Raw genomic sequence first — 13,608 nt, forward strand, 5'->3', positions numbered from 1 at the left:
TTATGGTTCCACTGCAGTTTCTCTGCTCATTAATCTTTTAGGCAGCACTCTTCAATGTTTACTGTATTTCTAGTAACTTAAACAAATAGACCATAAATGTTCGTCTTTTTCTTTTATGGAAGCCTTTTTTTTTCTTGTGAAATGTTCCATTAGTCAGGTCATAAAAGTGACTTGCGTGCTGCTCCGTGCAAAACCCAGTGCAGAAATGACCTCACCCCTAGAACCCCTCTAAAAGCCCAGGAAGAGCAGCTTTGAGACGACTATTCTTACGAACTAGATTTACTTTATAATAATATAATGTCGTTTTTATTTAGGTTCTCTCATTTGTCCATCTTTCAGTGAATTGACAAGCAACTATGTAATGACATAACCTCCATAAGGTGGGAATCATTTAAAAACACCCTGGTTGGGGGATAGCCCCACAACTAGTAGAGTGAAACAACACTATAGATACATGCATTTGAAGTGTAGTTAACAAGAACCTAGAGTTAATCATTTTCATGTAATTTAATAAGTTGTTATTTTAAATTGTGCTAATTTCTTCATTGGTAGCCAGCGAATAAACATTAGAGACAGGCTCATAACACTGGACCCATGAACAGTTTTAGCCAATGTTGTTCAGCTGTTTGAAATGCTGTGTGCCCCAGTCATTGTTAAATAACGTTGAAATAATTATGGACATAAAAAAAACAGGAACGGAGGCTGGTTCTACATCACCGACCTCCCATTGTCATTATTTGACTCTCAACAGAGTTTTCAGAATGTTTACACAAGCTGTGTTCTACTTACAAACAGCTCTGACAACAGATCACTCTGTCCTTGTTTAACCTTATTACTCAACTTATGCCTCATTTACACCTGGTAAGCATACGCCTGCATTCATTAGGAAGGCAGTGACGTGCTGTAATGATTCAATTCCAAATAGTAACTGGATCACAATTTGCAACTGTTAAAAAAAGCATTACGAAGCCCAGGACGAGGGGAGCAAAACTGGTGTGGGTTCTTTACCGAGTTTCCTCTTTGGAGGAAACGCTCGTCTGTTGATAGCCTCAAAGGGAGGCGATCGGAAATACATCGATTTTATATACATAGAGCCATTCAACACTTAATTTCAAATCTTACTCTAGATCACAAGAAGTCAGGACTAAATGAGCAACATTTAACATTAAAGGTTATACGTACAATGTTCACTGTGACTAGATGTTGCACTAGCAGCAACATCCCTGACCAAAACCAACGCCTCATTGGACACACCCACCCGGTCTGTTACCCTTCATAGCTAGGTGCTTCCTATGCAGTTTATGGGTGTGAGACATCCACTTAAAGAAACCAAGCAATCCAGCTAGCTGCTTTGTTGTGTCTCATCCAGACGTTGGTTCTCCGCTCAGTGTCTGAGCCTCCATGTCAGACTCAAGCAATTTGATAATATGTAGGGTATTTTTTTTTTATGTATTCCCAGGCTGCACTCAGTCCAGCAGGCCTGCATGCCAGCTAGCAGCTAGTTGGCATGGCTAGCATCATTAGCTCAGCCCCGCCCTGTAACCCATGTACTGTATAAAATAAGATGTAGCTAGGTTTAGGGTGGTGGGGATCTGACAGGTGTGTTTACAGTGTTTCTTTCTCAGGACTGTAATCACCTGGAGTTACATACCAAGTGACATACACCTGAGTTCATTAACATCTCTGACCATTGGGAAAAGTTATAACGCACATACATTTATAATTTGGGACCATTAGGCAAAATATATGGACTATTTTTCCTTATTCAGATGAGATGACATCACATGTTCTCTCCAGACACACAATGGGTCTCATATTTTAAACCTTTTATTTTATCCCCATAAATGAACTGAACTAACTCATATTTAGTGTTGAGTTGAGTTGAGTAAGCTCATAAAACACTCAAAACTGTTCCTGCTAGACAACTGGGGAGGTTAATAAGCGATCATAAATTACTGCTGACACACCCACACACACACACACACACACACACACACACACACACGACACAAGCTTTGAAGAGTGAAGACAGTAGGTGCATATGTGTGTGTTCATATCGTGCAGGAAGATGTAATGGAATGGTGAGTTGATAAATGAGCACATGGTTGCTCGTACTGTAAGTCTTAGACTGGCTGTAACGCATACATGGCCACACACATACCTGCACACACACACTCATCCACAGCTCTCAGATGACCAGATAAGTGAGTAGCGCTGCAGAAAAGCACATTCATAATAGATGAGACAGATTGGAAGGAGGACGGCAAGCAGGAGGAGCAGAGGAGTAGAATTGTGTGTGTAGGGGGGGGGGGGGGGGGGGGGGGGGGGGGGCAGGGAGCATGGGAAGATTGAAACCTTTGAGAGCAGGAGAGCGAAGGTAAGAGCGAGGGATGGAGGTACGAGAGTGGAGCTTCAGGATGGAGGGTCAGCTCACCCTCTCTTCTACTCACGCTGACTCCCCTCCTCTCTTTTCCCTCTCAGATGACCCAGCATATGTCAGGCATGGCCATGAGCGGAGGAGGGCCAACATCAGGCGCCCCCGCGGCCGGTTGGCCGGCGGCTCCACCAACGGCTTCTGGCCAGACCCTCAGCACTCAGCTGTGGAAGTGACGAGGAGGAGGTCCAGAGGATGAGTGGGGGGAAACACGGGGTGGTCACATGGCAACCAAATGGCCAAATCTCTCTGAGATCCTCCCATCTCCTAACAGCTTTTAGTTAAATAATATCACACAGCGGTGGACGGTCTGCCTCTCCTAAAATCCCTTCCCAAATCCCTTCACCGTCGTTATTCTAAGAAGCCAAGATGTCATCCCTCCAAGACACCGCGGAGGCAAGTGGGAAAAAAAGAGACTGGCAGCTGTCGTGTGCTGTCTTTATCTGGGTGTCCTCGTTTGGTTTCCTTTTGTTGTTGATGACTGAAAAAAGGCACAAAAACAGCTAAACAAAAAAAGAAAGCTGCTGGACCAGCAACTTTAAGTCCTATTATAATAATATTACAAGTATATCGTACCAAAATGGATGGTGTGTGAATAGTCCCTGAGTACTTACAGTAGATATGGCTATGTTGTGGTTGGTTTACGCTACCCTGTCCTCCCCCCTCTCTCTGCTGTGTAAAAAAGTAACACCCCCCCCCCCCCCTCTCCCCCTCCCTGTAGGGCGATCAGAGCCTTGTAGCAGATAATCGTGTGAGCAGTACTGTATCGATGTGAATATGACGTGAACCCCCCCCCCCCCTCTTTCAGAGCCATAGGAGAGAGGCTGATGCCGTCACTCTCGACGACATTGGTTTGAGTTTTATTTGTCACATGGCACTGTGTGTGTGTGTGGTGGTGCTGGGGGATGTTGCTGTGGAGATGTAGTCCTCCCTTTACTTAAAAACAGCCTGTGAGGTTTAGCATCGCTAAATCCCACAGGCTTTGACTGACATGTGTTTAGAGCTGCTTCTACAGTAGTTGTTATTTTGCACTGATTGATTTTCACAGAACTTGATCATTTTTCCTGCAAAGAATTTCTACAACATTCAGAGTATCAAAGGAAAAAGTGTCTCATTGCAGCCAGTAGTGTTTTTTTTATCCCCACACCGCAGCCGTTGTATCACTGATCAGCTCCAGGGTAAATGATCATGACAGCAGTGGTGCCCTTCTTACCTTACAAGAAATAGATAAAATAAATATATATGTTTCTGTTTATTTCAGAATAATATACCTCGTTATTGTGAGACACTGGAGAGTCTTGCCTCATAAGACTATACAAAATTCAGATTTAGCATAACACTTCTTCCCACTCTACACATACTCAAACTGAAACAAGGTGTCACAAGTAAGGTCACAATAAAATCTCTTTTATCTTATGTTATTATACTATAATGATCATATCGTCATTGAGGAACTGTTGTAGCTGAATGCAGCTCTCATGTTAAAGATCACTGAAAGTACAATTTTTAGGATCGTTGTAATAATTCAGTTTTCATTTTTTAGACATTGAGGACATACTGCACAAACGAAAACTCGAAGGAAGTAACTGCCCAGCCCTAGTAAAAAGGGAACATTCCTTATATCTGCATTCAAGTCAACAAAGGCAGGGAACCACTGATTAATACATAACCAGTATCAATACTTTTATTAAGAGATGAATATATCCAACCCATTTTCTCCAACTGGTTAAAAACAACCAAAATCTGTAAATGTCTTGGATTCCATTTAAGTGTCAGTAATTGCCGGGTGGCCTGTGAGTCCCCGGGACGTCTTTGCTCGCCTCGCTGTGATGTTATGAAGCGTTTTTAAACCAAACGAGCTGGCTTCAGTGGAAGCCGGGCTCTGACCCAGTTAAGACACTTCCTTGTTGATGAAATGAGCCGTTTCCCCCTTTGCTCCCCGAGGCAAATTAAAGCAGCACTGGAATCACAGGGCTTTTTGTCTTTTTCTGCACTTTAAATATCAGAGCAGGTACTGTATCTCCCACTGGGTTGTGATTTGTCACTTCATTTCCAACTGCAGAATAAGAAAATCCATCCTCTTTTTTTTATTTTTTTTTTATTCTTTCAAACCGGACCAGTGTGACACCCAACATGTTTCTCCTTCAATATATGATGCTGTAAACATTTGTTTCTGCCATCCGCCATCTTTATTGTGGTGTTTTGTTGTGTACAGATCAAGAGAAGCACAGTAAGTCATGAGAAAATAAACCTGGACGACCAATTAGAGGGCTAGACCGGCAGGAGGAGGATTAATGGGCGTAAGATCAGCACAGAGAATGAGAAAAGAACAAAATACAGACACACACGCACACAGAGCTGCAATCCCACTGCCGGGCTTCAGTGCAGAGATTCCTGTCCGTGAACACAGGGTCCCTCTGCCATGCAATAACTGTGGTTTGTGTGAATGACACATACATATTCAATTAAACTAATATCCTCCAGGTTTATTTCCAATGTGTTTACATTTTCTGGTGCCTAGTACAGAGGGGGGAAAAAAATGGTTTCCGTGCATTGAAACAATAAATAGCAAGAAAAGTTTTTCTGTGTTTGTCTTTTTCCAATGACTCTTAACTGTAAAAGTACTGTTTTATCTTTTGGGGGATTTTGTTTGCTCCTGTATTTCTGTTCCAAGTTTTACAAGAGGGTAATTTGGAATAAAGTATGTAGAATCCTGGCTTTAATCCTGTTTTTCATTTCCTGTGTGTACTTGCGATACAAAGACGTATTCAGTCCCCTCTAAACTTAAACCTGCAGTGTGGAACTCTAGTCTCCCCCTTCTGGCAGTGACACAGACACCATCAAACACAGAAATTACCATAGAGTCAAGACAATAATTCTGTGTAAATAATAGCTACCTACTGCTAACCTATCCAGGAGCTTTAAAAGCTTGAGTCAGCCAACGAGGACCGGCCACACCAGTTTTAAATCGTCCTCAATGTCCATCATTTTTCTTTTTCAGACCGATCCTTCCTCTGAACGCCGACTCTCCTTGTTATGTGGAGCATCAGAAACTTTCCTTGGAAGCTTCCTTGCATTGTTCTGTCACAGTTGCTGTAGCCAACTGCATCTCCATTGTTACGGCTGCTCCCCAGTTCATGCAGAAGGCATCGCAGCCACTGCACAGTGCGGCAGCGTTGCCACAGACACCAGATTTAGTCTCTGTTATTCTGCTAAACACAGAGAGATCTCCCCGGCCCTGACAGGCTGCATCGGCTCTGTGTGAACTGTTTTGGCGAAGTGCTTGAATGTGACAGACGTTCAGAGTCCCGCACTCCAGCTGGCAACACGGCTGTTAAAGCACACTGAAGAAATGGTGCCTTGCACATTTGAAATGTGAAACCAGAAGCACATCTGATGCTGTTTACATCCCATCTACTCAAGCTATCCCTCTTTATTCTTCTGCCGAGGTTTTCCTGTGAGGCCAGTTCTTTGTTGTCGGCTTCGAGACTCTACATTATTGATTGCAGTTTGTCAGGAGTGGTGCTTCTTGTTACTTCACATGCGCCGTTTCCAAACCTGATCACACCCTGCGCATGTATACAGGATGAGAGGAGGGCGAAGGTTACTCCAGTTCATTATATAAGATCAGTTCAGGGTGATTTAAAGGAGAAATACGTAGCATTTAGGGATCAATAAATCATTACCACATTACCTTTGAGACATGTAATTAAGGTCAACAAGAAGACCAGAGCTGGTTCTGTTTTTCTGTTTAACAGACATGGAAATGGGGGTGTTCTTTCAGAACGACTGGAGATGAAACGTTTGGAAGGTGATGAAAAGACTGAAAAGATGATGTTAAAAAGCAAAATGGCTAAGTATGAGAGGTGTGGGAGTGTAATGGTTAATACTTTTTGAAAAAAGCTCACTTTCCTTCTTCTGGGAGTGAAAAGAAAAAAAAAGATTGTGTATGTTGCATTAAACAACTGCAAACAGGATGTGATATTAGCTTATCTCAGGTTACATCCATACCACTCAGCTTCTATTTGAAATTTGTAAAAAAAAATTAAACTGTTCTGTTCTCTTTCCACACGAGTATTAAGGGGGTGTATCAGGTTTAATACCCGTCCGTACCAAAGAGCCTGAAAACACATATCATGTGACCACTCACGAATCAGCACAATGATGAGGAATGACTGAAAAGACCCAATCAGCAAACAGTTGTGAGAGTCAAATCAATTTCTACTCGGCAGGACTAAAACGCAGCCCGAGAGATTTCAAACTTTCTACTGAGACTGCAGTTCAAGTTCCTCACACAACTCGAGACGTGTCACAGCCAGAACGTTATGTTCATTAATCATAATCGAGGTGAAAGTTTGACATAATAGGGATATTGATTTGAAGTCATATCTCCCGGCCCGAATATTGTCAGTAGTTTGGTTTCTGTAGTGTTTCAACTCGAGTGGTGCAGAAATCCCTGTTTAACCTGCTTCCTGTCTTTAAACCAAGCTTCATGGTAACCACTGTTCATCTTCTCATGTCACTCTCAGAGAGAGAGCAAGCTCCAGAATTTCCCCTGATGCTGAACACTCCTTTAACTATGACAAACATCAGCAGAACATTACCACTGTCATCAAACATATGCTGTGGACCACAAGCCTTGTTTATGAAAACTACACCACAGTGAAACAGTTAACTTGACAATGAGGTATTCATGATTCTAACAGATATTCATGTCAGTGTTTTCTTTTCATCAGCAAGTCATGGATGGAGAAAATCCACAATCCAAGTCATCCCAGTTTGTAAAAGGAACGTGTTCCGTGGCCTCCAGTTCTCGCAAGGTACGTTTGACAGACAGCCAGAAGTCTTGAGTCATGCAGCTCCTCCGAAGTCCGTGTCCATCGTGAACAGTTCGTATGAACCCGATGAGGAGACGGAGCAGGGGGCTGTCTTTATTTCCAGCCGAGAGGTAACGGGCAGCCACAAACAGCTCCTGCTCGCGGATCCTGTGCTCAGCTCCGTCCTCTCACACCTCGATGACCACAGTGTCCTTTCGATGTTTGGGCTCATTTGCGAGGTGCGGCTTCTCTGTGCGTGTGTGCCAAACCAGCACCTGGAACAGAGAGAGAGAGAAGGGTGAGGAAATGTGCTGACAGGGGGAGAAGCCACTCGCTACAAAAAGAATGGAGAGGCTGCTATGCTTGGATGGATACACACAGAGGCAGGTGGTTGGCAGAGCTTTACTGATACTGTGAAATACCTCAGACTTTAGGGTGATACTTCTTCTTGGATTAAAGCTGCCGATACCTGAAATTCGGTGGCCAAGATTTTCTGTTCTTGTGTGTGAGTCGGTGTAGAGAAAATGTCTGTTCAAAACTTGTGATCATTGTACAAATTGAAACTCACTCTGAAAACCGGGTCAAAGAGTTAAAGCATAACTGGTTTATTACAACTCTGGTCTATATTTTTGATATAACTGGCCAACTGTCCTTCCATTACAAATTAGATTGGGCTCCAACGATCCGTCAGGTTAAAGGGACACAGTGCAGGGTTAGTGCGATGGAGCAATCTTGGTTTTAGATGTGCATTCCCATCTTGTTTGTACCCGGACTCACATGCAGGTGGATTCACACTATTAACATGACTGACAGATGATGCTACAAACTTAAAACTTAAATTAGCACGCTGCAATAAGCATCCACCAACCAGTGCTGTTTCTGTCTACATAGATATTTTTGTCACCAGTCATCATTTAATCTTTGAGTCCAAGAGAACGTTTGAAAGAATTGTCTTAAGTGGGCTTTGCAAATGTTTAATAAAGAAGGAAATACATTTGAATCCTTCGCTGGACCTCGAAACTAGAAAATAAAGAGTTAAATTATTACAGTTACCTCATCTGAATAGAACAGTGTTCAGACTCGACCTGATCCTAATCCAACATGAAGCCAAACCTGAACTGACGAGCCAAAAGTAGAAATGTCACACATGACAGTGAAATATTTGACCTCCCACAATACAGCTGAACACACTGTGTCTTCCATCAGATCAAACCACAGTAAGGAAACAAGACAAGTAAGACTCCCAGTACAGACTTCGCCTGACACCCCTGATGCTTGTGGGAACCTCCACATCACTGGAGGTAAACAACATTGGTCTGGTTTTTAATAAAATGCCGATATGCTAGTCTAAAGTTAATGGCCGGTTGTGTTCCCCTCACTGGAAACACTCATTATTGATGCTCTACTAAATAGGAGACTCTGCTGAATTCTTTGAGACGGACCTGGTATAGTATCCTCCCGATGTTGGGTTTGATGCTCAGCGGTCTTCCTCACCAAAGAGACAGCCTCACACCCCCTGACATGGACCAAATCAAACAGAGCACTGCAGCTGAAATTTGTCTTGTGTTTGCAGCCAATTTCACAGCAATACACCGGTGAGGAAACACTGCAGTGGAGGCACAGATTGATATTTTCCCGGAGACAGGGACGGATTTAATTCCGCGGAGATAGAAGTGAGGTTATTTGGAGTGAGAATGTTTTTTTTTAGCCCATAACTAATGAGCTTATAATTCAGGTATGGGATATTTTTGTGTTCAAAGTGACAAACACACACACACACACACACACAGACTCGCAGAGGTGTGATTTATTGCTGGCTTCATAGGCTGCAGTTGTTTCTGGGCTTATTCAGGTGGAACATGTCACTTCCTGCACACTGTGCTGCTAATTGGCCCGCTTTGCATATCTAACAAGGCTAATGTAGCAGCCACTAAAGCATCACTCCGGAGCTGTGGGGAGAGGGGTAATGCACGGGGGCGCATCCGTGCACACGTGTGCGCGTGCATGCACCAATTATGCAGTCAGAGTGCCCTCTCAGTTCCCCGGGACTCACACTCCTCTTTCTCTTCTCTCTCTGTGCTCCCCTCTCAACCACTTTTTCTCTTATGGCTTTGCACTTGCTTTTACCTCTGTCCTCTCTCCTGCTGGCTCTTTTTTCTCTTCCTCCCTCGAGCAACTTGCAGACAAAAAGCTTTACCAGGTTAGAGTGTTTGTTCTCTCTTAATAGCATGAGGGGAGGGCAGCCTTGTGTCTCCCCATCAGGAGGAGACATTTGTAAAGAAGCGGTGGATGGAGGATTGAGCAGCGAGAGCTCATAGTTTTACCTTCACATAACATTCTGAACATCAGAGGACTGTCCTTCAATTCCAGTGTCGTCCAAACATGGATCCTTTGTCCATCAATTTGACTCATTGTGAAAACATTGCACTTAGATTAAAATATACATGTTTTCCAGTAAGGCTGAATTTTTAGGCATGTTGAAAGAGGGTTATTATTAGTGTTTTTTAATAACCCTTCCTAATCACCCAAATTTTGCCTGTTGATCACCGACAGTTTGGATCATAACTGTTTTTTTTAAACAACATTGTTTAAAACGTGTTTAATAATGTATCTATTTATATTTCTTTTAAAGCTACGGCTGGTTATCCTGGAAAAGTAAACAAGGGCAGACTACACTTTGAAAATATCCAACCCCCCTCATCTCTAACACAGGTTGGAGGAAACTAGCACATGGTGCCGAATTGATTATTGTCACATCAAACCACCTGAGAAGACAAGTGTGAAATCATTTTAGATTCAATATCATGCCAGAATAAACCTTTTAAAACTGCCTGTGACTCAGAAGCACAATGAATGCATAGACCAACGTCCCTTCCCAAGCCTAGCTTAAGCTGTGACAGCAGTTTTTCAATCATGTGTTTTTTCTTATTCATTTGAACTTTAGTGTTGTAGAACAGTAACAGCTCCTTATAGCAGCAGGTTCTCTCACATGTCAAGGTTTGCATTTGTTTTCCATCTTCAAGGACTTCAGACTGTTTTTGCAAACTATTCTGTTTCCAGAATTATAGCTGAAGAAAATGCATCAAACCCATTTGCAAAGGCACTTAAGATGCACTGAGGATCAGATCACCCAAACCAGACCTAACGACTTTTACTAAAAGAGGTTGGAAAAGCATTTAGCTACATTAATAAAGTAAAAACTAAGTTTGGCAGAAACCCGAGAGCCAATGCAAATTAAATAGACTGTGGTTTAATCTTTCAGTCCATGGCAGCAGATCTCCACGTGTCCCCTTTCTTTCTTTCTCCTTTTTTAATCTCCACCTTCGATCAATCCATCCCCTTACCTCCATATGGCCTTTTACTCTCCCTCCTCTGCTCCTCTCTCCTCTATCTCTTTTTCCTCCGGTGCTATCATCTGTCTCCATCTGTTCCTACCTCCCCCCACCTTTCCCGCCCTGTCACTGCTGTCTGTTGCTATTACTCTCCCGCTCTAACTGCATTACAGCTCCTGTCAGTCGTCTCCAGACACTGACCTGGTCATCAGATGTGCATTTCTGGCCTCTTTTGTCAAGGTCGGAGATTCAGGCTCTCTGATCTGATCCGAGATACCTTCCCCAGAGTGGACAGAGCCTGGGTGTGTCTCAGCTGCTGGAGAGGCCATCCACATCAAATCCTTTCAATGGCAACTGTTCAGACCAGCCGAACCCAAACAGAGGTGCTTTGTGATATTCCTAAATCTGTCCAAGGCAAAATGTTGAGGCTCAGTTTGACAGGATTTAGCTGAACTGCGCAACAAATCTAGAAATGGTGCAATAACTGGTGATATCACTTACATGAGTTGTGTAATGTACTGCATATTTAGTTTTAATTAATTAATGATGATGATGTGATTACAGGAACATAATTATCATATTGTTGAAGAAAGCTAGTGATTATTAATGACAATAATGTTTGACTCTAACATCACTTTACATTTCTTATCATATGATTAGAGTTTGCAGTTTATCACAAGCACCTAAGATCCCTGGATGAAAAAATGGTTCACTTCATGAAATGTCATCCTCATTATAGCGGGGAAGTTTAACAGGATTTCCTGTGCTGCTTTCAGACAGGCACTGAACACCTTGTGTGTGAAAACACAATTGTCCCAAGTCAGTTTCTCTCAAGCTTCCTATGAAAATATCTGCAGAATGTCTGTGTGAGCGCATGTGAGAATAAAGCAGGATAATGTCCAGAGAATTCATCAATATGCAAATATCTCAGGATGAAAAGAGGCGCCATGCATGTAGACTTTGGTAAAGACGATGTCAACTTGGAAGGACAACCGCTGATCTGGAAAATCTTTTGATATGTTACATACATATGTAAAGTTTGGAGAATGTCCTCACCCCATTGAGGGGACATTTTCATGTCTGAAAAAAGGCGTGAACTTATCCTTGAGATGCAGAGATTTCGGTTGATGATTCCCTGCAAATGAAAACATTCCAAACATGGTCAAGTCCACTTTAAAGAAATGATTCGCCGTTGTGGGAACTTATTTGCTTTCTTGAGGAGATCAATGCCTCTCTTTGATCTGTCAAATATGAGGTACATTAGCCTAGCTTAGCATGAATACTGAAGGCTGAACGAAAGAGATAACCATAACTTTTCTAATTAATCTACTGGATCTCAGTGGGTTTATTCCAGCACAGAGGCCAAACCCTAATGAGACCAGGTCAAGGAAAACTGTTGTGGAACCATATGTGGCTAATGGCATCAGATGATAACATGAACAAAGTAGCAAATTAATGGCGTCATTTCTTCATATATAAATTCTGCCCAGTCTCAGTCGGTTTCCGCCCTTTATCAGTTTGCTTCTCTCCAACTCTCTGGGCTCATTTACATAATACTGTACTTTAATTCAACTACATTCCAAATGAGGCTGTTCTCATTGACACTTTGTTCATTTTCTGTTGTCGAACAGTGGAACAAGCATGAAACAGTGACTGAAACACGGCCCATTATGACTGAATACTAACCAGCCGTCACTTCCACTGCAGGCCATTTCCAAGCTGCTGCTCAGTAAAAACTCTGATTTTATAACCGTGACGTCTTCTGACAAACTTCACACACACATTAATTAAAGACTGTGATTTCAGTTGTACTTACATGTATAGGGATGTACTGCAAACTGATGTAAAACCCCCAGTGTGCCTTATAAATGATCATAAAACCTAAATATTTACATTGTGATTTCTTACATTTGCTTTTATCCAAAGCAACATACATCAGAATAATATCAGCATATCCCATGTAGCTTGTTCAGAAAAAACTAAATTTAGATCCACATACATGGTTGAAGCGTGACATACTGTAGTTGTAAGAATAGAGTGTATGTACACATTGACTGTTTAAAGGGATAGCTTCCCAAAAATGAAAATGTATCTTCTCTCGTGTATCTCTTTACCTTGAGCCTCAGTGTACCCCCAAGTTCAGCCTGTATCATTGATTACAAGGCAAAAACCCCTGATGATGCTAAGACGCAAAGGGAATTTATGACACATGACACACGGAGCATCTTTTTCCAGCTTCTCCTTCCTCTTTTCCATCCCTATCACATCGAAGTAAGTCATATCTCATCAATACATGTTACTGACTTGACCCCTTCCCAGAGTCCCTTTGCTTTATCGCCCGCAGATCCGGGCCCACTGTGGCCGCACCATGGATTACGATTTGTGGATCGTGCATCAGAGGTCGCAATGGTGGATCCAATATGGCGGATTCTATATCGTGCTGGCTCATCGTAGTGGGAATGACGGATCCTTTGTCGCGTTGGAGTGAGTTAATGGTGGTGGACCACGGCCGAGGCGGTGCCTGATGATGGATCCTATTAAGCGGCAGTGGACAATGACTGTGGACTATAGTGGATCCGACCTGGATGATGGATCATTATCTTGCTGGCTGCTGACCATAGACTATGATTGCAGCTTGACTACTTGACATATCGTATTGAAGTTATCCTTCAAAATGTTTACCCTCATCAATGCTGCTAAAAAACTTTAATCTTGATGATGTTTTCCTACACCTGACATCTATTGCACGTCTGTCCATCCTGGGAGAGGGATCCCTCACATGTGGCTCTCTCTGAGGTTTCTATGTATTTTTTTTAAGTAGTTTTTCCTTACTCTTGCTGAGGGTTAAGGACAGAGGATGTCTCACCATGTTAAAGCTCTATGAGACGAATTGTAATTTGTGAATATGGGCTATACAAATAAAATTTGATTGATTGATTCTCCTGTGTGTGTCTCCTCGTGTGTTTCTCTGTGTCTCTCCACGGCGGCTCTGCTGCTGCCTTTTTAACCAGAGGATCAATCAGCC

The 13,608-nt window shown here is 42.6% G+C and overlaps 2 protein-coding genes across 2 annotated transcripts in view; one reads left to right on the forward strand and one right to left on the reverse strand.

Annotated features, from left to right (window-relative positions):
• LOC128453867 (stromal membrane-associated protein 1) overlaps positions 1 to 5,157 on the forward strand; it is a 104,626-nt gene extending 99,469 nt beyond the window's left edge. Inside the window, exon 11 of the mRNA XM_053436969.1 lies at positions 2,482 to 5,157. Within this exon, the coding sequence (XP_053292944.1) occupies positions 2,482 to 2,610 (129 nt within the window). The 3' untranslated portion in view covers positions 2,611 to 5,157. The remainder of the gene's footprint in view (positions 1 to 2,481) is intronic.
• A 2,282-nt stretch (positions 5,158 to 7,439) lies between these two features.
• LOC128453868 (galactosylgalactosylxylosylprotein 3-beta-glucuronosyltransferase 2) overlaps positions 7,440 to 13,608 on the reverse strand; it is a 46,082-nt gene continuing 39,913 nt past the window's right edge. The window contains exon 4 of the mRNA XM_053436970.1: positions 7,440 to 7,526. Within this exon, the coding sequence (XP_053292945.1) occupies positions 7,440 to 7,526 (87 nt within the window). The remainder of the gene's footprint in view (positions 7,527 to 13,608) is intronic.

Source organism: Pleuronectes platessa, chromosome 12 (assembly GCF_947347685.1).
Source record: "Pleuronectes platessa chromosome 12, fPlePla1.1, whole genome shotgun sequence".
Taxonomy (NCBI): Eukaryota; Metazoa; Chordata; class Actinopteri; order Pleuronectiformes; family Pleuronectidae; genus Pleuronectes; species Pleuronectes platessa.